This window comes from Mirounga leonina, unplaced genomic scaffold (genome assembly GCF_011800145.1).
Source record: "Mirounga leonina isolate KUSES-001 unplaced genomic scaffold, KU_Mleo_1.0 Mir_115, whole genome shotgun sequence".
Taxonomy (NCBI): domain Eukaryota; kingdom Metazoa; phylum Chordata; class Mammalia; order Carnivora; family Phocidae; genus Mirounga; species Mirounga leonina.
The window spans coordinates 45,683,049-45,709,693 of record NW_023270268.1 but is presented as its reverse complement, the minus strand read 5'-3'; the positions used below and the strand labels follow the sequence as shown (position 1 = coordinate 45,709,693).

Sequence of the window (26,645 nt, the reverse complement as noted above, 5' to 3'; positions counted from 1 at the left end):
GCCTGCTAACTCTGGTCCAGGTGCTAGCAATAGTAAGCATACCAAGATGTGAGTATAATTCTGTGATGAGGTTTAATTAAGCCAGAAGTCTGCCATGTTCTTTGCTTTGGTAGGGTCTGAACACAGGGTACTGATGAGTAGGTTAAGGGTCGTAGCTGGTTGGTAAGTGGGTGATTAAGAAGAGCTTCTTATGCGTACTCAAGGATTTTCAGGCTTGCCAGCTACCTTTTCTGCATAGGTTTAGATTTTAAAATTTACCAAAGAATGCTGAGCCAGCTGTAGGTAGCCCTACCTGTCACACTGGAGTACATACTCAAGGGTTTGGAGTCCATCCCTGTTGTCACAAATGACACAATCTCATCCTTTCTTTTTTTCTTTCTTTCTTTTTTTTTTTTGCTAATATTCCAATATATATACATACCACATCTTCCTTATCCATTCCTCTATTGATAGACACTTAGGTTACTTCCAAATCTTGGCTATTGTAAATAATGTTGCAATAAACATAGGGGTGCATCTATCTTTTCAGATTAGTATTTTTATATTCTTTGGGTAAATACCCAGTAGTGGAATTATTAGACCATTTGGTAATTCTATTTTTTTTATTTTTTGAGGAACCTCCATACTGTTTTCCACAGTGGCTGCACCAATTTACATTCCCACCAATAGTGCATGAGGGTTCCTTTTTCTCCATACCCTTGCCAACACTTATTTCTTGTCTTTTTTATTTTAGCCATCTGATAGTGTAAGATGATCTCTCATTGTGGTTTTGATTTGCATTTCCCTGATGACAAGTGATGTTGAGCATCTTTTCATGTGTCTATTAGCCATCTGTATGTCTTTTTTGAAAAAAAAAATGTATTCATGTCCTATGCCCGTTTTTAAATCAAATTGCTTGGGGTTTTTGTTTTTTGGTGTTGAGTTGTAGAAGTCCTTTATATAGTTTGGATACTAACTAGTTATTGGATATATCATTTGCAAATGCCTTCTTTCAGTAGGTTGTCTTTTTGTTGATGATTTCCTTCACTGTGCAAAAGCTTTTTATTTTGGTGTAGTCCCAATAGTTTATTTTTGCTTTTGTTTTCCTTACACAAGGAGACATATCTAGAGAAGGGTTTCTATGGTCAATGTCAGATACATTACTGCCTGTGCTCTCTTCTAGGATTTTTATGGTTTCAGGTCTCACATGTAGGTCTTTAATCCATTTCAAGTTTATTTTTGTGTATTATGTAAGAAAGTGGTCTAGTTTCATTCTTTTGCATGTAGCTGTCCAGTTTTGACAGCACCATTTATTGAAGAGTCTGTCTTTTCCCCACTGTATATTCCTGCCTCCTTTGTTATACATTAATTGACTATGTAAGTATAGGTTTATTTCTGAACTCTCTATTCTGTTCCATCGATCTATGTGTCTGTTTTAGTGCCAGTACCATTCTGTTTTGATTACTATGGCTTTGTGGTGTATCTTGATATCTGGGATTGTAATACCTGCAGCTTTGTTTATCTTAAGATTGCTCTGGCAATTTGGGATTTTTGTGGTAACATATGAATATAGTAATATATGTTTCAGCTTTGTGAAAAATGTGGGTATTTTGATAGGGATTATATTAAATCTGTAGATTGCTTTGGTTAGTACAGACATTTTAATTAATTCTTCCAATCCATGAGCATGGAATATCTTTATATTTGTTTATGTTGCCTTCAGTTTCTTTTGTCAATGTCTTATAGTTCTCAGAGTATAGATTTTTCACCTCTTTGGTATTTTATTATTTCTGATGAAATTGTAAATGGAATTGTTTTCTTAGGTTCTCTTTCATCTGTTCATTATTAGTGTATAGAAATGCAACCGATTTCTGTATGTTTATTTTGTATCCTGTGACTTTATTGAATTCGTCATTTCTAACAGTTTTTTCGTGTAGTTTTTAAGATTTCTTACATACAGTGTCATGTCATCTGCAAACAGTGACAGTTTTCATTCTTCCACATCAATCTGGATGCCTTTTATTTCTTTTTCTTGTGGGACTGCTGCAAGTAGGACTTCTGAAGAGTACTGTGTTGAATAAAAGTGGTGAGAGTGGACATCCTAGTCTTGCTCCTGATCTTAGAGGAAAGCTCTCAGTTTTTTTTTTTTTAATCTTTTTTTTTTTTTTTAAGGTTTTATTTATTTATCTGAGAGAGAGAATGGGAGACAGAGAGCACGAGAGGGGGAGGGTCAGAGGGAGAAGCAGACTCCCTGCCGAGCAGGGAGCCCGATGCGGGACTCGATCCCGGGACTCCAGGATCATGACCTGAGCCGAAGGCAGTCGCTTAACCGACTGAGCCACCCAGGCGCCCCAAGCTCTCAGTTTTTCACCAGGCGGATGTTAGCTGTGGGTTTGTCATATTTGGCCTTTATTCTGTTGAAGTACGTGTCCTCTAAACCCACTTTGTTCATAGTTTTTATCATGAACAGATGTTGAATTTTGTCAAATGTTTCCTATTCATCTGTTGAGATGACCCTATGATTTTAACCCTTTGTTTGTTGATGTAGTTTATCACATTAATTTGTGAATATTGAACCATCTTTGTGTCCCCAGAATAAATCCCATTTGATCATGGTGAAAGGTCCTTTTAATGTATTGTTAAATGCAGTTTGCTAATATTTTGTTGAGGATTTTTACATGTATATTCATCAAGGATGTTGGCCTTTAGTTTTCTTGTTTTGTGGTGTCTTTGTCTGATTTTGGTATCAGGGTAATGCTGGCCTCATAGAATGTGTTTGGAAACCTTCCTTCTGTATTTTGGAATAGTTGAGGAGAATAGGTATTAATTCTTCTTAAGCTGTTTGTGAACTCTACCAAACATTTAATCTTTTAAAGGACAATGAAGTTCTATGACCCTTCAAACATTAAAATGAGGAAATAGAACTGAACTACTTTTAGTAAAAAGTGGGAAACATAAGCTTATTATTTTGTTTCCCTATATAAGGAAATTATTCTTCTAGGTAATATTTCTGAGTACCAAATATATATCAGGCACTTGCTAGGTACTGGAAATAAAGCAGTCAACAAGACAGACAAAAATCCTTGTGACCATGGATATAATACTGTGGCAGGGTATATAGACAATATCTTTTTAGAAATCAACCTAAAGACAAAAAAGTAGGGAACTTCCTATTATACACTAAAATTTCCAAATTGTTCTTCCAAATTTTAGCAAAAGCTATTTCTTTAAAATGTTCAAATGTAAAGAGGCCACAACTGGCAATAACTCAATTGTCATTTTTCCTAGATATAACAAAATGCAAAAAAGACAGAAGTCCTTCCAGTCCTCAGCAATGTCCACTTTGCATGAACCCCAGGACCTCTAAAGGCACGCCCTTAGCTATGGTCCCAGCTGCAGCTTTCCTGTGTGCCAAGCCAACCATCGACCCATCCCTGAAATTAAAGAGCCTGACTGTTCTGGAAGACAGCAGTCCTGTGTCCATCTCTCCCCAAGATTTCATGGCACCCCTTGGCTCCATCACTTTGAATATGACAGATCAGTTTGGAAATGAAGCTAACATGGTCTGCAGTATCCAAAAACCCTCAAAGACATCATCCACTGCATTCACTGAAGAAAATGACTATATCATGCTAAATACATCATTTTCAACATTTCTGGTGTGTAACATAGATAACAATCACATTCAGCGAATGTGGCAAGTCCTGGCTTTGTACAGTGATTCTCCTTTGATTCTAGAAAGGAGCCACTTGCTCACTGAAACACCACAACGCTGCTACAAATATAAACAGGTGGCTCCTAAACCTGAAGACATCTTTACCGACATAGAGGCTGAACTCACAATAGATCCCCCTTGGTTAATGCAAGACCAAATCTCCTTGCAGCTAAATAGAACTGCCAGCACACTCAGTACATTGCACATCCAGTATGCCAGTGATGTTCAAGTCATTTTACCAAGGGCAGAAATAAGGCCAGTGAAACATAAATGGACCATGATTTCCAGAGATAACAATACTAAGCTGGAACACACTGTTTTGATTGGTGGGACCATTAGCCTAGAGTGCCCAGGCCAAGGAGACCCCACCCCACATTTGGAGTGGCTTCTGGTTGATGGGAGTAAAGTGAGAGCCCCTTATGTTAGTGAGGATGGACGAATCCTAATAGACAAAAGTGGAAAACTAGAACTCCAGATGGCTGATAGTTTTGACACAGGCATATACCACTGCATAAGCACCAATTATGATGATGCAGATATTCTCACCTATAGAATTACTGTGGTAGAGCCCTCCATAGAAGCCCATCATGAAAATGGGGCTCATTATACAGTTTTCATTGGTGAAACACTTGACCTTCCATGCCATTCTTCTGGTATCCCAGATGCCTCTGTTAGCTGGGTTCTCCCAGGAAACACTGTGTTTTATCAGTCCTCCAGAGACAAGCAAATTCTTAACAATGGCACACTAAGAATATTACAGGTCACCCAAAAAAACCAAGGTTATTATTGCTGTGTAGCAGCCAACCCATCAGGGGTCGACTTTTTGATTAACCAAGTTTCAGTCAAAACGAAAGGGCAAAGGCCAGTAGAGCAAAATGTAGAAACAGATGGATCTGGACTTGAGCCCAATCCCATTGCTCATCTTATGGACCCACCAGCTGTGCAACTCCCTACCTCTGCTCCACTGGGAGCTGAGACTGGAAAACAAGTCTTGAGCACAAGTAAAAAGCACAACTATCGCGAGTCAATACACCGGCGACGAGGAGATTCACCAAATCGACATTTTAGAGAGCACAGAAGGCCCTTCCCTTCCTCTGCTCGGAGAATTGACCCAGGGCACTGGGCAGCACTTTTGGAGAAAGCTAAAAAGAATACTATGCCAGAGAAGCAAGAAACTACTACGGCAAGGCCCCCTTCAGTGGTCACCCAACAACTCCTGAAGATACCTGGGGAGGAAATAGACTCTTCAGGCATGCTCCCTCCAGATGAGGAAATGATGGCCCTGGCAACTGAGGCTCCTAGTGTTCTGGCAAGGACACTGATTGCCAATTCCAGAAAAATACCTGATAGCCCTGTGACAAATGTAACTGCTATCACTGAAGTCTCTCCAGTTGTGGGTCCACAAATCCTACCACCTGAAAAACCAACAGATTTCAAGCCATCTCCTATTAAAACTACAGCCATGTCAAAGAATATCAACCCAACATTATCAAGCAAAATGCAAGGCACAACCAATGAAAATTTCTCTACTATCTTTCCTCTCTTACCTGAAGCAATGCAATTTCAGGAAGCTGACAACACTGGGAGGAAAAGAGAGCATTTACAAAGTACAGTCCCAAAAGCAGTGGCGACTATGAGCAAAGATGCCAACATCAAAATGCTGAGCAGTGCTAACAGCAAAGCTGATATATTCTTAGGGTCAGTAAATGCCACAAATAGTCATCAGACATCTGTAACAGGAGTCAGTGACCTGAGGAGCAATCACCTCTATCCACACATTACTCAAAAACTTAGCATATCTGAGATACCTTCAGGCCCATACACTGCTGCTCATTCTCAGTCACAGATTCCTAGAAATAGTACAACTAACACCCCACTAACATCTAGGCGCTTTGGAAGACGGAGGAAAATTTGGGGTAGGGGTCGAATTACCAGCCCATATAGAACTCCAATTCTTCGACAACACAGATACGGCTTTGTGAGACCAACATTCAGAGTTTCTTCTGAAGAAAGCACTACTGCATTTTCAGCCACAAAGGTCAGTGTCGTGTGCCCATCCTGTTCTCCCGGGGAAAGGCTCACCACTGCTGCAGCAGCATTGTCTTTTCCAAGTTCTTCCCTTCTCATGCTCACCAAAACTGAAACTTCCAAAGTCACAGAAGAAGAGTCTACAACTCTAGTCCACAATCCATCATTACTATTTGAGAACAAACCAAATGTAAATATTGAGAAAACAATACCCACAATAAAATATTTCAGTGCTGAAAGTACCCAAGTGACTCCAACTGATGCAGTTATGACTCATGCCCCCAAATCTTTACCTGTGGAAAAAACTATAACAAATAATGGTTACCCAAGTGTGTCTAATACCAATGAAGTTAAAAGAGATTCAATGTTTATATCACCACTTCCAGATCCCACCACCAAGCCATCTATGTCTACTACTACAGCCATTACAAGATTTTTAAGAAGGAAAATTCCCTGGCATCAGATCTTTGTAAATAACCGTGTCCAAAAAGAGAGGTTAAAGAATCAGCATCAATTTAGCTCACCAAAAAGCACAGCCACAATGCTTACTAAAATATCTCCTGCTTTACCCACAGATAAAGTTTTCCCTTTCCACTTCACAACACTCTCAACAAGTGTGATGCAAATTCCATCTATAACATCAGCTACAACTCACCAAAATATCACTGAAACACACAGTCCTCTAAGTCTCCCAACAATGAAAAAGCTGCCCTTTCCACCAGTTTACCCTACACCTCTTAATATCGCAAGCAAAGAATCAAGTACCAACAATTTCATATCAATGCAGACAGCCAGGCTGACAGTTCCTCCTACTGCCCCTGCATCAGTCATTATCAGTAAAACCCAAATAGCCAGACCCAGCACACGAAACATACAAAGAAAAAAGGAGCCTCAGAGGAACAGGAATGACCCATACTCCTCTCCCAGTCAGAGTTCTGGCTTCACTGCATCCACTACTGTGATACCTCCTGATCTAACTGCAACTGAAACTTCAACCAAGTGCCGTATCTTTGCTTTCACTCATTCTCCCTTAGAAAACCCAAAAGGAATTTCAAGCACAATGGGTCTTTATCCAAGAACACTTACTCTGACAGATGTAACTGAAGAACTACCCCAAGAGAATACTCAGTCTTTGAAGAGCAGAATTGTTCCTGAAGTCACTTTGTCCAGCAAACTACACCAGAGCACCACAACTAGGAACACAATCATTAGACACTCAACCATGCCACCATTCCCGAGTGTCACTGCTGCTCCAGTGCCAATTCCCACCTCCCATCCCTTGAGTAATCAAAGTGCAGTCACAGACAACATGGCAACTCCCGTTTTTAGGATGATGACAAATACAATGATCAAGCCACATGAATACTCTAGGCACAATGCTAATCCACAGCAATTAGCAGAGGTTGCAACGTCACCCAGAGTTCGCCCAAATGTCAAGGTCACAATTGGAACCACCCACTTTATCTACTCCAATCTGTTTCATTCTGCCTCTACACCAGCACTAGTAACAGTTAAACCACAGAATTCTAAACTGACTTTCTCTCCCTGGTCAGAAAACCACTTCTGGCACAAGTCACACCCAGAAATTGCTGAAAAAGGCAAAATGCCAGTAGTGAGCATATTGCCCACTCCAGGCTTGCCAGAGGACACCACTCATGCTTCAAATTGGGATATTCCGAAGACTGCAAAGAAAAATGGCTTTGATGAGACACCAGTTCAAAAAATAACAACTTCTGAACGCCTTCCCTTTGATTCTCTGTCTAGGAATATATTTGAAAGGCCCAGAATAGTTGGAGGAAAAGCAGCAAGTTTTACTGTTCCCACTAACTCGGATGCCTTTCTTCCTTGTGAGGCTGTTGGAAATCCCCTGCCCACCATCCACTGGACCAGAGTCTCATCAGGTATCTGAAACTGTTTTTTAAAAAAAAATTTTTTTTTTTTTTTTTTTACACTCAGTCTTGTTTAGTCATAAAACAAGGAAAAGATTGTGTTATGTTTCAGGGTTACACATCCAAAGAATCAACACCAGTTTCAAATCTCTCTAGGACACAGAAACTATTGATATTCTCATTTGACATTTGCTGCGTAACTTTTTTTGCTCATTGGAAGGTTTTAAAACATGTTAATTAAGAACATTTTTTTTTGTAATGCTTTGAAAGTAGACACAGGGAAATATGATTTGAAAAAGAGAAGCGTCATTGTGTTGAGTCATATGGCTTTTAAAATTAAAATTATGGAAATAAGCTTCCGTGAATAATTTTAACACTCTTAACACTAAGTGTCCTAATTTTAATTTTAAATATATTTGCTCTCAGTAGCCTAACAGCACCCCCTAAAGCTTTCCTCTTGAGACTTTCCCTTAAACAATTTGTTTTCTATTTAAGCTTTGATGACCCATGACTACAAATTTCTTTCTTCTTATCAGGATTTGATATATCTAAAAGGAAACAGAATAGCAGATTCCAGGTGCTGCCCAATGGCACCCTGTCCATACAGAGGGTGGACATTCAGGACCGCGGACAGTACCTGTGCTCAGCATCCAATCCACTTGGCACTGACCACCTTCATGTCATGTTGTCCGTGGTTTCCTATCCCCCCAGGATCCTGGATAGACGTACCAAAGAGATCACAGTCCACTCTGGAAGCACTGTGGAACTGACGTGCAGAGCTGAAGGTAGACCAAGTCCTACAATTTCCTGGGTTCTCGCAAACCAAACGGTGGTTTCAGAATCATCTGAGGGGAATAGGCAGGCCCTGGTGACATCTGATGGAACACTGGTCATCCACAGTCTCAGCATTTATGACCGGGGCTTTTACAAATGCATGGCCAGCAACTCAGCTGGCCAGGATTCACTGCTGGTCAAAATACAAGTCATTGCAGCCCCACCTGTTATTCTAGAGCAAAAGAGGCAAGTCATTGTAGGGACTTGGGGTGAAAGTTTGAAATTGCCCTGTACTGCCAAAGGAACTCCTCAGCCCAGTGTTCACTGGGTCCTTTCTGATGGCACTGAAGTGAAACCACTGCAGTTTATAAATTCCAAGTTGTTGTTATTTTCAAATGGGACTCTGTATATAAGAAATGTAGACTCTTCAGACAGGGGCACTTATGAATGCATTGCTACCAGCTCCACTGGCTCAGAAAGAAGAGTGGTAATTCTTACAATAGAAGAGCAAGAAACCATCCCCAGGATAGAATCTGCATCCCAGAAGTGGACCGAGGTGAATTTGGGGGACAAATTACTACTGAACTGCTCAGCCATTGGGGAACCCAAACCCAAAATAATCTGGAGGCTACCATCCAAGGCTGTTGTCGACCAGTGGCACAGGTAAACCATACCTTTGTGTTGAGATTGTCTTCTTTATCTATTTAGCTGTACAATTTCTGAAATGGAAGAAGTGATACAGTGAGGTCAGCAGCAGATTTAGAGAGCTCATAGACTCTGCACATAAAAGTAAGTCTTTCTAAAGAGACCTAATCCTTTTGAAGTTAACATTACATATAAAAATGAAGCTTCTTACGTGCTTAACTCTACCAGCCAGCTATTCAATTCTTACTGAATTTACATAGTTAAAAGCAGACTAACAATCTCATTTGCTGTCATACTTGTGACAACTTTAAAATGATAACTGTGGAAAGGTATTTATAATTTCTCTATCCAAAAGGAGGGGGGAATTTTGTAATACAATCAAGGTTCTGTGTAATTTTGAAAACAATTTCCACTACCCATGCAAAAACCACAATGCAGGAAGTATAGAAGGCATTATACTTGTGATGTGAATAACAGATAAAGTTCAAAATTTAGGTTGTTAAGGAAAAGGTCTAAAACACTTACTGGATTTAAGTCAGTTTTGGAAAATGGAAATCTCTTATCAAGAGGCATGAAAAGATTTAAGGAATGTTTTAAAAAGTTAACCCAGGGCCCCTGGGTGGCTCAGTCGTTAAGCATCTGCCTTCGGCTCAGGTCATGATCCCAGGGTCCTGGGATCGAGCCCTGCATCGGGCTCCCTGCTCCGCGGGAAGCCTGCTTCTCCCTCTCCCACTGTCCCTGCTTGTGTTCCTGCCCTCACTCTCTCAGTGTTTATAAATAAATAAAATCTTTAAAAAAAAAAAAAAAACCAAAGGAAGTCTGGAGAGTGTTTCAAAATACATTATTAATATCTCAGAATAAATCTTAACCAGGTATTCCAACAGATCCTTTAGAGGTAAACAGCAAAGAAATTAAGTAGGTTGTTTATATTTTGTTTGGGGAAGTATTTATGGGACACAGATTGTTCAAATTGTGGAAGAGGCAACAGAGTGTATAAAGATCACAGATGGGGTACCTGGTGGCTTGGTTGGTTGAGTGGCTAACTCTTGATTTCTACTTGGGTCATGCTCTTGGGGTCGTGGGATCGAGCCCACGTCAGGTTCTGTGCTTAGAGGGACGTCTGCTTGAGGTTCTCTCTCTCTCAAATAAATAAATCTTAAAAAATAAAGATCACAGATGCTACCATGGGCCCACCAGAGGTACTGGCATTTTCTTTTATAATTCAACTTGTTTACTAACTAAACACCTCAATTATTATTTTGCCACTAGCCTCAAAAAGGCAAGAATATTCTTTACTTAGAAGCTTTAGATATATCAATTGAAATAAAAGGGGCCATTTACTGCAAGAAAAAGAAAGTCCTTGCTGTTTCCATTTTGTAGCTTCTAACATTTGAATTTTAGATTCTAAAAATGCAAAAACATGCATTATAGCTATGCGTTTCTGCATACCCCACCATGACCAGAATAAGCAAAACCCTGTTCCTTTCTTAAAGCCTACTTGTCACCCGAACCAAAAAGCTTTTTCTGGGTTTTTAAATGGTCCCAGACTCAGAACACCACCAGTCTATCTCCGGTACTTTCAACATATGTGACCTGTTTCAGCACAGAATGGTTTCCTCTTCTTCAGAACCAAAGAGCTTTGTTACAAGAGCAGAACCTCAGGTCCCACCCCAGACTTGCTGAGTCAGAATTTGCACTTTAAAAAGATACCCAGATGAATCATATGCTCAATAAAGTCTGAGAAGCATTGCTTTAGAAGGACTACAGATGCTTTCTTCTACTTGGGGAACACTCTACTTTGGAGAAGTAAATTTTCTCTTAAAAACATCACTTTATAAAAAGAAACAGCTATAGGGGCGCCTGGGTGGCTCAGTTGGTTAAGCAACTGCCTTTGGCTCAGGTCATGATCCTGGAGTCCCTGGATCGAGGCCCGCATTGGGCTCCCTGCTCAGCGGGGAGTCTGCTTCTCCCTCTGACCCTCCCCCCTCTCATGTGCTCTCTCTCATTCTCTCTCTTTCTAATAAATAAATAAATAAATAAATCTTTAAAAAAAAAATTTCAATCCCTGGGTACATGAGGCTCAGTCGGTTAAGCATCTGCCTTCAGCTCAGGTCATGATCCTGGAGTCCCGGGATCAAGTCCCGCATCGGGCTCCCTGCTCGGCAGGGAGTCTGCTTCTCCCTCTGATCCTCCCCCTCTCATGCTCTCTGTCTCCCATTCTCTCTCTCAGATAAATAAATAAAAAAATCTTAAAAAAAAAAAAAAGAAAGAAACAGCTATAGTCTCTTCTTATATATTACCACCTCCAGATGCATCAGATTTGGGGGCGGGACAAGGTCACTCTAAATCAAAGGTTTTCAAAGAATGCAGTCCCCCTGCCAGTAAGCATTAGTGTTGCCTGGGAACTCGGTGAATCAGAAACCAATTCTCTCTTAACAGGCAATCTGTGTTCTTAAAAGCTTCCAGGTGATTTTAGTGCCACTACACTAGGAGACTGGTTCTCAAATATTATTGTTCGTAAGAGTCACGGTCACCTGGGACGTTTGTTACTCAGTGGGTTCCCAGATCCCTGGCCAGATCTCGTGAATCAGAATCTCTGAAAAGCGAAGCCAGGAAATCTGCATCTTACAGGAGGCAGGCGCCATGTGATTCTGATGCATGGGATGAGAGAACTGTTTGTGAGAGCCAAGGCTGGGAGTAGTGGTTCTCAGATTTGGCTGCACATGAGAATCACTGGAAAACTGAGTCCTGATGACTAGGCCACACTCCACGCCAATTAAGTCAAATTCTGGAGGTGGGACTAGTTTTATACTCCATAAATGATTTTCATATACATCCAAGTTTGAGAATCAGTGCTTTTATAAAGCATTTGAGAACCAGCCCTGAGAGCTGAGGCAAGTTACTAAGGCTATCTAAGCATCTAAATACTAAGGCTCTCTAAAGTATTTCCAGATGTATAGTGAGGAACTACTTGAAAATTTAAAAATAACAGTACCTTTTGTAATGTACCACACAATACTCTCCATACTTGTTTGCTGAGAATGAAAAGTGACTTGGGCTGTTTGACTTGATTAGCTGCTATCCTATCCACCTTTTCCTCTCTGGTTTCACTTACCTGCTTATCACACTGCCAAAAAATAAGAAGAAAAACATATATAGATGTTCCCTTATGGGTATTCTTGATCCCGGTTTTAACAGCAATTCATTTTCCACTGGTCTTTCTGAAAAGCTAAATCTGGTTTTAGCAGGAAAGATGTGCCATCTGGTGGCTAACTGTGGTAACGGCATGCTGCGTAATAACTTCAGGGAGAAAAAGGTAGTGCACAGCTTGACAAAATGCAGAGACCACTTTACAGCTGCCTGCAAAGGACAGATGCAACAGCAGGCTTCTAATGAGTCTTACATTGGCACTTCCTCTCTTCATGGCAAAGTATAACTTATTTTGTAACCAAATAATTATATTTTGTTACTAACCTTTTAAAAAAATATAACCTGGCATCTTTTCTGAGCCAAGTATACATGGAAGTTCTTCACTGACATATCACAAAACAATCATTTGATATGTAAAATGGACAAGAAAGTCCTAAGGTATCCAATATTTCTAGCATTCTCAGCATTGTATCTTTCAAATCACCATTGTAAAAGAGTTTCATTTCACTAAATTTTAACTGTTCAGTTAGATAATTTCCTTTCTCAGGAAATGGTTTAGGAGACAGTAAATAAGCTAGTACTGATTTTAATTTTATTGCAACAGTTTAAGAAAATGTCCATAAAGCTAATCCTATGTAAATAAAGACAACTCCCCTCACCCCTTGCTAATAGCTGCACACTCAAATCTATCTCTTCTCTCCTTAGAATGGGCAGCCGCATCCATGTCTACCCAAATGGATCCTTGTTTATTGGATCAATAACAGAAAAAGACGGTGGTGACTACTTGTGTGTGGCCAGAAACAAAATGGGGGACGATCTGATACTGATGCATGTGAGCCTCCGACTGAAACCAGCCAAAATTGACCACAAGCACCATTTTAAAAAGCAAGTATTCCATGGGAAAGATTTCCAAGTTGATTGCGAGGCTTCTGGCTCCCCATTGCCTGAGATTTCTTGGAGTTTGCCTGACGGAACGATGATAAACAATGCAATGCAAGCCGATGACAGTGGCCGCAGGACCAGGAGGTATACCCTTTTTGACAATGGAACCTTATACTTCAACAAAGTTGGGATAGCAGAGGAAGGAGATTATACTTGCTATGCCCAGAACACTCTGGGGAAGGATGAAATGAAGGTGCACCTAACAGTAATAACAGCTGCCCCACGGATCAGGCAGGGTTACAAGACCCACAGGAGAATCAAGGCTGGAGACACAGTGGTCCTTGACTGTGAGGTCATCGGTGAACCCAAGCCAAAAATATTTTGGTTGCTGCCTTCCCATGACGTGATTTCATTCTCTAAGGATAGGTACACATTTCATGCGAACGGGTCTTTGTCCATCAACAAAGTGAAACTGCTCGATTCCGGAGAGTATGTGTGTGTGGCCCGAAATCCCAGTGGGGATGACACAAAAATGTACAAACTGGATGTTGTCTCCAAACCTCCATTAATCAACGGTCTGTATACAAACAGAACAGTCATTAAAGCCACAGCCGTGAGGCATTCCAAAAAACACTTTGACTGCAGAGCTGAAGGAACACCATCTCCTCAAGTCATGTGGATCATGCCAGATAATATTTTCCTCACGGCCCCATACTATGGAAGCAGAATCACAGTCCATAAAAATGGAACCTTGGAAATTAGGAATGTGAGGTTTTCAGACTCGGCAGATTTTATCTGTGTGGCTCGGAATGAAGGAGGCGAGAGCGTGCTGGTGGTACAGTTAGAAGTACTGGAAATGCTAAGACGACCAACGTTCAGAAATCCATTTAATGAAAAAATAGTTGCCCAGCTTGGAAAGTCCACAGCATTGAATTGTTCTGTTGATGGAAACCCACCACCTGAAATAATCTGGATTTTACCAAATGGCACAAGATTTCCCAATGAGCCGCAAATTTCTCAGTATCTGATAGCAAGCAATGGTTCTTTCATCATTGCTAAAACAACTCGGGATGATGCAGGAAAATACCGGTGTGCAGCAAGAAATAAAGTCGGCTACATTGAAAAACTAATTGTGTTAGAAATTGGCCAGAAGCCAGTGATTCTTTCTTACGTGCTAGGAACAGTTTACTGTGTCAGTGGAGAATCCCTATCACTGCACTGTGTGTCTGATGGAAGCCCTAAGCCAAACATCAAATGGACTACACCAAGCGGTTCTATAATAGATAGACCTCAAGGTAGTGGAAAACACATATTGCATGAAAATGGCACCTTAGTCATTAAAGAAGCAACAGCTTATGACAGAGGAAACTATATTTGTATGGCTCAAAATAGCGTTGGCCATGCACTGATTACCATTCCAGTAATGGTTGTAGCCTACCCTCCCCGAATTACAAATCGCCTACCCAGGAGCATTCTCACAAGGACAGGAGCGCCCGTTCAGCTCCGATGTGTGGCCCTGGGAGTCCCCAAGCCAGAAATTACATGGGAGCGGCCGGACCACTCCTTGCTCTCAATGGCAAATAAAGGGGGGACTCGTGGACTTGAGCCGTTTCACCCCCAAGGTACCCTCATCATTCAGAATCCCCAAACCTCAGATTCTGGGATCTACAAATGCACAGCGAGGAATCCACTTGGTAGTGATTATGCAACAACGTATGTTCAGGTCATCTGACATGAAATAAAAATTGAACAAAGTCAACATCTGGACAGAGTTTAATTTTTGGAAGAAGTTTAATCAAAGGCAGCCATAGGCATGTAAATGAATTTGAGTACATTTACAATATTAAATTTATAATGGACATGCAAAATAAAAAAAGAAAAAGACTTGTAAATAAATGCAATATGACTGATAGTGATTTGTTAATTGATCTCCAAACAAACTTTTAACTTAAGGCACTTTTATTTTGCCAACAAATAACAATGAACATTAAGGTAAAACTGTCCACCATAAAAGAACAAATGGCTAATGTATCTGAATTCTTCATTAAAGAATGGACTTTGTTCTTTCACTACCAGTTGCCTAGTGTCCACCTTCTAGCAATGTTACAAGCATGGCACTGAGAAGAGAGACAATGGGAAAGATTAAATTTGCAGTCTTGATTGTAAATTTACAATTTTGATGTACAGATATTTTGTGGCTGACTTAGAAATATTTTAGTAAAACCTAGAGAAAATAAGCTCTGAACGGTTTTGACTAGGATTCTGTTTTGTGTACACTGAAAATTTTCATTGATGGGGAATACAAAAATGTTTTAATAACTGTGTTTAAAATACATGTAAAAAGCAACTTAACACCTACACATCATAAAAAGTGAAAAGGGGGTTGATTACTTCGTTATTGAAATAAACTCATTAAAAAGGCTTCATTAAAAATACAATGAAACTTCATCACTTCAAAATCTAACACAGGCATCCTTGGTTTGGAACTTTTTATAAGGAAAATATTCTGAGAAGGAACCATTGCTTTATGAACTTATTTCATTAAGGGATAATCCTTTATGGAAGAGGAAAATCTAAATCTAATACATAAAATTTGATCAAATCTACACAAAATGTTGCTTTTTGTAATTCAACGTGAATTGATTTGGGGGACATTATGAGTCATCTTTTCTAATTCTAGAGGCTGGGATGTTCCAGTGTAATTTATCCAGAATTCATTCAAATATCTGCCAGTTATTTAAAGTGGAAAAAAAAAATGCCATAGGTCTCGCTCGGATCTCTCAGCACACAAAACAACTATGTTAGCCCCTGCTGATGGTCTGAGACACAGGGGAGCTTACTTCATTGTGTTTTCATCACACCAACTTTCAGCTGGCTCCACCTAAGAGGTGACCTGACTGCTACTATCTCAGATGCTGGTACCCTGTGGCCACAAGAGGTCAAAGGATACTCATTCTCACTGTGATCTCCTTCCACTGCCGAGCCAAAAGGAGTAAATTAGAATGACAAATGGAAGCTATTAGGAATGAGACTAGAGTGTAAACAGGTATGTCTAAGGGATTCTGATGCCCAATTACATTCAATTTTTAAAGTCTTATTTTTAAGGGAAAGGGAGGTCTCCATCTTCTCCTAGGATAATTTCCTGTCTTACAAAGCAAATTACCAGGTTCTGTCAAAGGATAGGGTTTTCCCTCGTGATCATTTTAATGCAAATTAATGCACTTGCTAAGAAAGAAACCTCTTAGGATGTGGGATTAAGTGGAAGGAAATATGCTAAGACTAGATTATAAAAATTCCAGTCATTCTCTTTATAATGCACAGGGGTAAGCCAGTCCTAGGTTCTTCCTCAACTTTCCATAGAATCTGAACTATAGGGCCTTACCATGACTTGGCTTTGTCACCGGAAAAGAAAAGGACACAACAAGAAAAAAAGTATACCCCACAGCTTTCATGTGCAAAATGATTATTAATAAATTAATTTCACTACCTTATGCAAACTATAAAGTGCATATGAATGCTATGTAATTATCACACTCGTTCTTGAAACGATATGACTGTTGTTTGCAATACTGAGCTATAAAAATATATGGTTCAAACTAAAAACTGGCATTTTAGATCCCAATAATTCTTCCAAAGGAAATCAGGACAGAACAGGACTCACTCACTCACTAGGCACAACATTCACATTTCGGTTGTTTTGCCAAGGCAATCAACATACGGATAGATTACTTGGAAGAAAAATAACTTCATGGACTCTACGTAGGATTTTCAAGAGGGAAAAAAAAAACAAAACCTGATATACAAAACCAGCTGAAATGTAAAGATCTGTCTTCTGAAAGCAAAGTATGTTATAATTTCGTGAAAAGAATGGTCTTGAATGTTTTGGCAAAGTCTTTTCCAGCCCAGAGTAAACATGAAATGAGCAGGCTGGAGTGAACTATTTCACAGTGTACAAAGCAGTTCACATGGATGCTGCCACAGCAAAAGTAAGCGGACATGTATTTGAGGTCGTTTGCATGAGTCAAACTTTGCAATGAGTAACTCACCTAGGAAGATACAAATTATTTATATAATGATTTGCAAAAGAAATGATCTAAAGTCATACTAGCTACATTTTAAAAAAGTAGTTCTACATGGTTTGCTCATTATAGACAAATCTATTCACAGTATGCTCAACTACATTACATGTAAAATCATATGGCAAAAGAAAATGAATTAACACAAAACATGGGAAAATATCCCCCACATGTTTTAAAATGCCCTGCAATTTTCACATTCAAAATTTTATGCATCTAAATCTAAAAAAATATTATATGGAATACTCTTAAGTTACACAAACTGATAATAATTTACTGTATTTTTTACTCTAATAGGAGCAAATTACCACATACTTGAACAAAGTTAAAATAGTTACTATTTCTTTATAATAAATTTGATGTATAATTTACTTGTGCTTTTTGCACCAATTTATAAATACAGTATATGCAATACACAACCAAGACTGACACCAACATTAATAATTAAATTCAAAATAGCAAATACTTACCATACAAAATAAACAGCAAATACATCTTTATGAAAACCAGAGCCTTCTGGACTCGGGGGCCAGATTCTCTGGAAACCACGTCAAGTTTGAGCACTGTGGAATCTCAGGCCAGCTGCAAGATTGTTTTTTCTCAAGTTGGCATAAGGTTCAGGAGAACCAAGAGTCATTTTTGCCAAATCTGGCAATAAATAATTGGAACAATTCCACTGTGGTTCGTTCGGGCCTTTAGAATTAACATGTTGTACCTTCACAAAGACTCTGGTCAATGCTCTTGCCACTGAAAACAAATTCAAGTACAGCTACTTCTAAGAGGCTTCCATGTATCTGAGGGTGGCTCTCACAGAAGCCTGGGTTGAAGTTCTTGGTCTAAGAAGTTTAAGTACTAAGCAACAATCTGTTTCAGCACCTTTTGACCACAACAAAAGCAAAGAAAAATCCTACCTAAATAAGAATAAAGTTTATAAAGTGCTTATGAAATTACAAACATTTCAAATCAGAGCAATGCAAATAGATGTCCATTTCACCATCACAGGTGAAAGAAGAATAAATGGATTACTCTCCTGTCAAGACCTGACATGCCTTTCAAATCAGTAGTTTGGTCCAGCACAGTTTGGGGCGGGGGGCGGGGGGGGGGGGGGGGGGGGCGGGAGAAGAAAACAACAAACTTCATCATTAATGAACACATATTTTAAATCCACCATAATTCATTCTTTCTATGAGATCCAAAAAAACAGCACCAATTTCAAAAGATCTGCTACCACGCTCTCCCTGGAGTAGGCCCACATGATCCACATTTTTATACCTACTTTAAGGTTGAATTTAACCAAAAAACCCCAAACCACACTTCCTCCTTTTCTTTTTGTTTTAAATACCTCTATATGAAATGTAGCACAAAATAAGAAAACTTCAAAGAAAGGAAAGAACAAAAGGACATTTCTAAAGACTGATGCATTAAATTTGATTTTCTATTTTTCAGTGCAAACATAAAACTTTATGTCTTGTCCTCTTCCAGATTCAGAAGTGTGATGGATGCCCATAGGGAGTCACTCCTTGCTGTGGCTGGTTACCTAATGGGAAAAATAAATTCAAATAAAATCGCAGATGCAAAATTATGCCACAGACAGATGCTACCCTCTTGCCACGGTTCTCCGTACCAGCCTCAAGAACAGGAGGACAGACAAACCGGCCAAGGAGTGCATGCTAGCCCAGGGACCTGAGCAGTAAGGTCTGAATACCCTAACTGCATGCATTCCACAGGGCCACTGGCTCTACATCAGAGTCCTACACCTGCTGGTACAAAGCCTTCGGGCAGTAACCAGCCCCTCTAAAGTCTCTGAGTCTAAACTAAGGAACAGCTCAATACTAACGTACAAAAGGACTCTAAGTATTGTAAAATACTGAAAGTTCCCCAAACTTTTATAAAAACAGATGAGAGATTTTACTTTAACACGGACATTAAAGTGAGAGAAGTGGCATGAAACAGGGTAATTTTCTACAAATGGCCATATAAGGTATGTAAGAGAGAAGTGTGTAAGGCTGTCTACACGTGCGACAGTGGCTACGTGTGTTGACTCAGGTGTCTGCCTCTACATATATGTACATGTGTGCAAACACACACACACACACACACACAACCTAAAGAGGAGTAGGCACAAAACAATGACAGGGACTTAGAAATAACTACTGCTTCCCCAACTCTGGTGGGACTATTCAAGTCCAGAGGCTCCATCCACACGGGTTATGATACAGAAGGAGCCCTCTGGGTTGTACAGTGAGACAGCTCAACTTAGTGGCCATCACTCAACAAAGAAGGCTGGCATAACTGCTAATATCAGGGAGCAGAGTTTCTGGAAGGGGACCATCTGAATTCAAGAGTCCCAGCTCTGCCTCTTACTTTTAGCTGAATAACCTTGGACAAATGAGTCAATCAGTCTTCCTTTTCTTTAGCTATTTCCTCATCCATAGTATGGGAATGGTAATACCTTCACTCATGGGGCAGTTTAGGAATTAAGTGCATTAATCTATGTAGATTCAGAGTGCCTGGGTCCAAGAAAGTGCTCCATAAATGACAGATTTAAAAAAACTGCATATCATGAGCTCTGGGAAACAGGAAAGAGAGTAGGTACACTCCCAAAAAGTGCCACTGCATAAAAATCATAGGTACTTATTTCTAAACGCTAGAAAAAAATCTAAAATGCAAGCATGTGGTCTCTGCCTTAAAATTATATTCTCTTTAACCATGTGAAAGTATGAACTCTCGAATAAAACAATGAAATATTAACCACACATATAATAGGCTACCCCTGTTAAGCAGTAGTTAGAAAACAAGACCAATTTAAATGATTTAACAAATTAAATGAGGCTAAACGAGGGAAATACTTTTAAAGAAAAAGGAAAAAAAAAAGAAAAGAAAAAAGACCTTGGTTATGCCCTAGTAGAGACGCAAGGTACACGAGGGGCATTTCCTCTGCAAGGAAATCAACAGGCCCAGGCACCAGGTGGAAAATTAAGACCAAACCCAAGTTGCCCCTCAGTCCTAACTGACCCTCCTCCTGACAGTATCCTACCAGAGTTGCACAGCTGGCTTTAGGACTAGCTGGCCTTCACTCCATACCTCCAAAGCACACAACCAGAGACCCAGGAGAAATTGCCGGTCCCACTAGTCTCCTCGCTGCATGGACGAAAAAGTACATGGTCCAGAAAACGGTGGTAGGGCTAGCACCGGGATTCAGACTTCCTAACTCCTAGGCCAATATTCTTTGCATCACAGGGGGCTGGTTTGCATTTCTAAAAATATCTCCTGTGACGTCAAGCAGCACAGGGGGGATTTGATTCATGAGAGCACGCTGCCGGCATCCAGAAGAGGTGTGGTGAGATGGGCTGTTGGCATCGCTTTAGAGAGAGAGCACAATTAAAAAAAAAAAAAAAAAAAAAAAACCACACCAGCATAGCAGGCCCAATTATCGGGGACAAACTGCCCCGCTCTGCTGCTTGCGGCATTAGCAGGCTGTGAGTTCTCTGCACTGTTATCAGAAGGACAGGATGGCGCAGTGGAAAGAACAGTCAGGGCCCCAGTGACCAGGAGACAGGTCTAGGGCTGGCCCTCCTCTACAGGTGGCTTTGGGAGCCAGCTCCTTCATCAGCACACTTGAGGGCATCGGCCGAGCTGGTCTCTGAACCTTCCAGCTTGGATAAAAAGGGTACCCGCACTTCCACGTGGGTCTCCCAAATGAAAAGAAACATTGCCAGGTTCAGACGGAAGAGGAAAACATCTTCACTGAAGTCAAAAACAAACAAAAAAACCTTGGGACTTTCCAGCGGCAAGGGGAGGGAGCATTTAAACCAAACCCAAACCCAAACCAAACCAGCCTGGACTCAAATGAAGATGTAAATGGTACTGAAGGAAGACAGGGCACTGTCTGAGGAGCCAGCACGTGTGTTCTGCTTGTCTTGAATCTCCCGGGAGCCATCTGTTCTGTAACGCGGGGGTACTTACTAGAAAGCTGCTTCTGGAGCTGCCGCACCAGGGCCGCCGTCTGTTGCTGCTGCTGGGTCTGCTGCAAGCCTTGCCTGGGGAACTGCAAATGTGACAGAAGACAGGAGGGCAGTCAGCCTGCGCTGCCCGGCTCAGACAAGGACAGACGCTACCTGCTGGGGTCGGTTTGCAACACACCGTCGACCCTTTCAGATCAAGGCGCCACGCCCGGAGGGTGTACGTTAATTTTCTTCTACACCCCGATGTACACCTGGTGAGCATCTGAAGTGCCCAATCCATTCAAAATCTCACTCTCCAGGTGGTCACTTCGCATTTCTTGGAAGAGGCGTGATGAAGGAGTCCACTCCAGGGGTGGCCCCGGAGGTCAGATCTCCTTGTTACCGTATCCTTCACCAGCTAGCTAGTTAGGATCATGCTAGCATAAACCATTTTCATCGGCCACATGAAAGCTCCCTGACCAGAGGATTTGTTCAAGCACCACAGGCCGTGCCTTGTATGGATGGAGACAAGAATGTGGTGAGGCAGAGCAGTACCCTCCATCCAGGACCCATTTGGGACTATGCCCTCCCATGGGATGCTGGATGAAGGTCAGCCAGAGTTACTATTTTCTGATACAAAGCAGAAAAACAGCACCTTGCCTGTTTTTTTATTTTCCTAATGCCCAAATCAAGAGGGAAAAATAAAGCAAAACTCCACCTTTCATTCACATGGAAATGTTAGTAAAATAAAAAGTGCTTTCTTTTCTATTCAGTGGTTTCTTTATCTGGAAATACTACCTATTTAACAAAACCGAATATGCCACCATTTACTCGGCAGTGTTCTAGACATTGTATGTATACATTAGCCCATTTAAGCTTGACCAGGTAATACCTATTCTCAATCCTTTATCCATATACGATTTATTATGACACGTCCATAATATACAGACTGATCAAGGCCTAGGGCAGTACAACATAATCGAACTAAATTTCTGCAGGAAAACATAAGTCCTATCAGGCAGAATGAATGAAGAAAGATGGGGTCTGTTCAGGTCAGTTTTTGCAACCAAATGGGTTCAGGTCAGCCTTTGGGGTTCAATGAGTTACAAATAAAATTTCCATTTCAAAATAAAATGTCAAAATTCAGTTTGGATTTTAGAAATGAATATAAGGGACTGTAGACCTTTACTACTATTATTCTCATTTTACAACCGAGGGAACGGAGACTCCAAGGTGTTTAATCACTTGCCCATGATCCCTGTAAGTAATGGGGCAGGGATTCAGACAAAGCTTTCTGGATTCAGAACTTCCTATCTTAACTGCAATCCAGTGCTACCTTTAGTTGGGAATATTAGCTTCCAAATATTAATTTACTTGGAAATAATCACAGATTCTAAATGGTGGGCTGCAAGATTGTCTGATCTTTTTTTATTAAAGACTTTATTTATTAGAGAGAGAGCGTGCCCACAAACAGGGGAAATGGCAGAGGGAAAGGGAGAAGCAGACTCCCCAGTGAGCAGGGAGCCCGATGTGGGGCTGGATCCCAGAACCCCGAGATCATGACCTGAGCCAAAGGCAGATGCTTAACTGACTGAGCCACCGAGGTGCCTGATGTCTAATCTTATCATTTTATTAACTAACATACTGAGGTACACATGCATAAATATTTAACATTTATTCATTCAACAGATACTTAGCTGTCTTCTTTTATGTTCATTTAAAATCTGCTCCAAATAGAGTAATTCACAGAATGAAATATGGCAGTGATCTCCTCAGAGTCTGTATCTTGAGGAGCCTTGGCAGTAACTAATTCATAGGAAGCTCGTGTGCATATGGGTGTGTGAGTACGCATGCACACATGTTGGCAGGTAGTGGGTGCTCTGCTGGGTGGCCTTAAGAGATATCCTCCAGGGGACCCCAAAACTATTGGGGAGGTCTGCAAAATCAAAACTGTTTTCATAATAATACTAAGGCACTAGTTGTTCTTGCTCTCCTTGTCTCAGGAGTATACAATGCAGTTTTTCAGAAGCTATAGAACATGTGATATTGTAACAAACAAGGTCTTCAATTTATTCAGACAATAAATTTTCAAAAATGTAAACAATGTCATTCTTCTCACTAATTTTTTATTTTGAAAAATATTCTTATATTTATATTCATTCATTATTCATAAAGTGTTATTTCTGGTTAATATCTAATGAGAATTTTAAATATATTAGTAAATACTGGTAATATTTGTTTTAATTTCTAATACAATAAATATTAATAGATACACAAACGCTCTTTGGGTCCACAGTAATTTTTGAATGAGAAGTGGTTCCAAGGCCGAAACTGAGACCAGTTTCGTTCGGCACACCTCCCCCCGACCCCCTCCATCCAAGGAAGTGGTGGGATACGGCTGCAGTCCATAGTCTCCTCAGTTGTAGTGTTTTTCCTGCATTTGTTTCTCTCAAGGCCACTCTGATGCAAAATTTAACTTGCTTCCACCTGTATGTGAATGTCAGCAAGCAAAAGACCCAGCTTACAGCCTCCCTGGGCCCTGGAGCACCTGAGGCCAGGGAAAGAGAGCCTGCCACCAGCTCTCCACAGAACCCTCACTGAGGAGCATTTCAAACCAAGTCACTGAGCTCTTGCACAAAACTGGCTGAAGCAGCATAAAGCCATCAGGAGAAATTTAAAGAGTCATCCTCTTAAGCTCTTCCCCAGACTTCCTGAGTTAAAATTTCTGGGCCAAATGTGCTAGAAATCTGTATTTTCAAATGGTTCCCTTAAGTGGCCTGATGCTTGGCTAGATTTCGGAATCATCCCCATGTTGGGAGCTGGAACTTCTAATTTACCAGAACAGGTCAATACATGGGACAACTTAGGCTTACCAGAAGTAAAATAAATCTAAAAACCACAATCTGTGTATGTTTAACCTTTCCTGCTTAAGTCTGATAAGTAAAGAGGAAAGATTTTTCTGGATTCTATCCACGCAGGAGATGTTCATAGTTCTGCTCACCTCTGCGCCTCTGCAAATGTTAATCCCTCCTCCTAGAAAACCTTCCTTCCCCCTTCATCCTACCCCTACATGCTCCTAAAAATCTGCCTGTCCTTCAAAGATCAGCTCAAGTGCTTACCTACTCCCTTAGGAATGTGAAGAGCAAACCACTGCTCCTGTATCCTGTGGAGATGCCTTTATTATCAAATGTGGCATGATGTGACAAGTGTTTCTCTCCCCAGTATTCTGGATTTTGCTCTTCTCGGGGACGGGAGCTGTGTGCCATGCCCCTGCTGCAACCACGAGACAAAGCACAGAGCTCAACAATGTCCGTCAGGTACAGCCAACTAGCCCACGGGGCAGAGCTACTCTCCACTAAACACATTCTCTGCCGAACTCAAAACAATAATTTAAAATTTTATTATGATGTGCTTCGACTAATCCCTATTTTGACAACACACGCTTAGTCAAGAATATTAACGTTCCTGCTCGCTCATCACTTAGGCAAAATGCATCATCTCTAAACCAGTCATTTCTATTTAAATAAATGCCACTGAATCACTTCTGTCTCAGAAAAGCTGGCTTCTTTGGGCCCTTCTCTGCAGAGCAGAGACACTGACCGTCCTACGCAAGAGCAGGGCTGAAGAGTTCGTGGTGGACCTTCACACTGCCTCAAACCTGGTTTCAACCTCTTGCCTTCTGAACTGTCTTTTTCCTTTACCTAGGGATCACTGTGTGGGGCTTTTGTCCCTTCGTTGCTCGGACATTCAACAAACAAATTATTCAACAACAGTTAACCAAATCCAGGCACATTTTGGGGTTCTAGGAACACCAAAGTGAGTAAAGCACAGCTCCTGCCTCCTGACAGCTGTGTCCTAAAACTGTCACTGCACATTATTGGTGAGCAAAGGACAAAGCACCAAGGCAACATTTATTTGAAACCTGCGCTGCCAACTGAGAGAGTGCAGAGAGTTATGGGCTCCTCTGACGGTCGGAATAAAACCTTTCATCGGTACCAGCTCCAGCACAAGGACTGTGGTACCGTGGGGGCCCCTCCACTGAGCGCTGGGTAGAAGTACGCATGCTTGGATGCTGGCAAGACAGAACACTCAGAAAGGGCCGGCACCAACAGATTTCAGAGGATTTGGCGCGCATTTATTTGCAGTTTCACCAGTAACTTGCGTGCAGCCGTTTTTTAAAAATCTCTAGTTTTTTTTTTTTGAGTGGGAAGAAAAAATCAAATTTATCTGTCCTGTTACCAGAAATCTCCCACATAGGTCTTCCCTATCCTCCCCATCTGTAAGTTACTTCTTTCCCTTCAAAAAGGAAAAAAAAAAAATTAAAATCCAAATTCATGCAGAGGAAGGTGACAAAGCTCAGTAAATTTCTCTGAAATAATTTTTTCCGTTTGAAAAGGAAAATACTATCTGGCTAATTCTGAATTCTAGAGGCACTGGAAAATTTTCTCAATTTTTCTGAATGGAACATACGAATTTTTTTGAAGATTATATAGCAATCTCACACATGATCTTTGGCTACAAATTAATGCAATCATTTAAGTAACTACTGCTTCCACTATGCATATTTTTATAAGGCATTATATTCAATATAATGTGATATGACACAAGCATCAAATAATTTAAAAAGCCAGCTTTTTAAAGCTTCCTGTTAGCATCTTATCCAGGTCACCCAGCTAGGACACCGTGAGTTTAAGATAAAAAGAAATGACACAGCAGTATGATGTAAACTTTCTTTTCTTTTTTTATTTTATTTTATTTTTTAAAAATATTTTATTTATTTATTTGAGACAGAACGAGAGAGAGAGAGCACATGAGAGGGGGGAGGGTCAGAGGGAGAAGCAGGCTCCCTGCCGAGCAGGGAGCCCGATGTGGGACTCGATCCCGGGACTCCAGGATCATGACCTGAGCCGAAGGCAGTCGCTTAACCAACTGAGCCACCCAGGCGCCCCTAAACTTTATTTTCTTAAAAGCTAAAAGCAGCCTTAAAGAAAAGATCACAGTCTGTTAACGTATTTAGTTAAGAGTTAATCATTACAACTCAAAAACTTATTTAAAGGTATTTTTCAAGTCAAGAACTATAATTTAGGTCAGAACTAGAAAGGCCAAATGTAATTTTCCAGCAAGGTGCCTCGTCTTTCTTTCCTGTTGCTCTTTTACCAAAGACAAGTAAGCAAATGAAAACACAGGCATTGATATTAAGCTGACACATTTAATTTGTAAGCATGGGCCTTTAACACTTTCTTCCTCTTTTCACAGAAAAGCTCTGCTTTCTGAAGATGCTTTCGGAAAAAGCACCAATTTCTGTTCTAAGTTAGTTTTGAATCGTAGGTTCACTTTTTACAGCAGGGACCAAACTGCCCATGTGGCTGTTAATAATCATTGTGCCACATGGACCCGCTATTGCTGTCAAGGAGGGGGGGCAAAGAGCACTCAACAAATCCCAAAGCCTTTCTGGGTCCGCTGCATTCAACCTCCTCCCACAAGTCTTCCTGAGCTTCTCATACCCTTCCTGACCTCTGTTTCAGGTTGAATTATGTTGTCCCGAAAAGCTTTGCTGGCATCC

The 26,645-nt window shown here is 40.7% G+C and overlaps 2 protein-coding genes across 2 annotated transcripts in view; one reads left to right on the top strand and one right to left on the bottom strand.

Moving 5' to 3' along the window:
* IGSF10 (immunoglobulin superfamily member 10) overlaps positions 1 to 15,818 on the top strand; it is a 66,069-nt gene extending 50,251 nt beyond the window's left edge. The window contains exons 6-8 of the mRNA XM_034997142.1: positions 3,268 to 7,623; positions 8,148 to 9,048; positions 12,886 to 15,818. Of these exons, the coding sequence (XP_034853033.1) occupies positions 3,268 to 7,623; positions 8,148 to 9,048; positions 12,886 to 14,794 (7,166 nt within the window). The 3' untranslated portion in view covers positions 14,795 to 15,818. The remainder of the gene's footprint in view (positions 1 to 3,267; positions 7,624 to 8,147; positions 9,049 to 12,885) is intronic.
* Positions 15,819 to 18,260: 2,442 nt separating this feature from the next.
* MED12L (mediator complex subunit 12L) overlaps positions 18,261 to 26,645 on the bottom strand; it is a 317,050-nt gene continuing 308,665 nt past the window's right edge. The window contains exons 43-44 of the mRNA XM_034997061.1: positions 21,105 to 21,186; positions 18,261 to 18,675 (exon numbers count right to left, since the gene is read on the bottom strand). Of these exons, the coding sequence (XP_034852952.1) occupies positions 18,623 to 18,675; positions 21,105 to 21,186 (135 nt within the window). The 3' untranslated portion in view covers positions 18,261 to 18,622. The remainder of the gene's footprint in view (positions 18,676 to 21,104; positions 21,187 to 26,645) is intronic.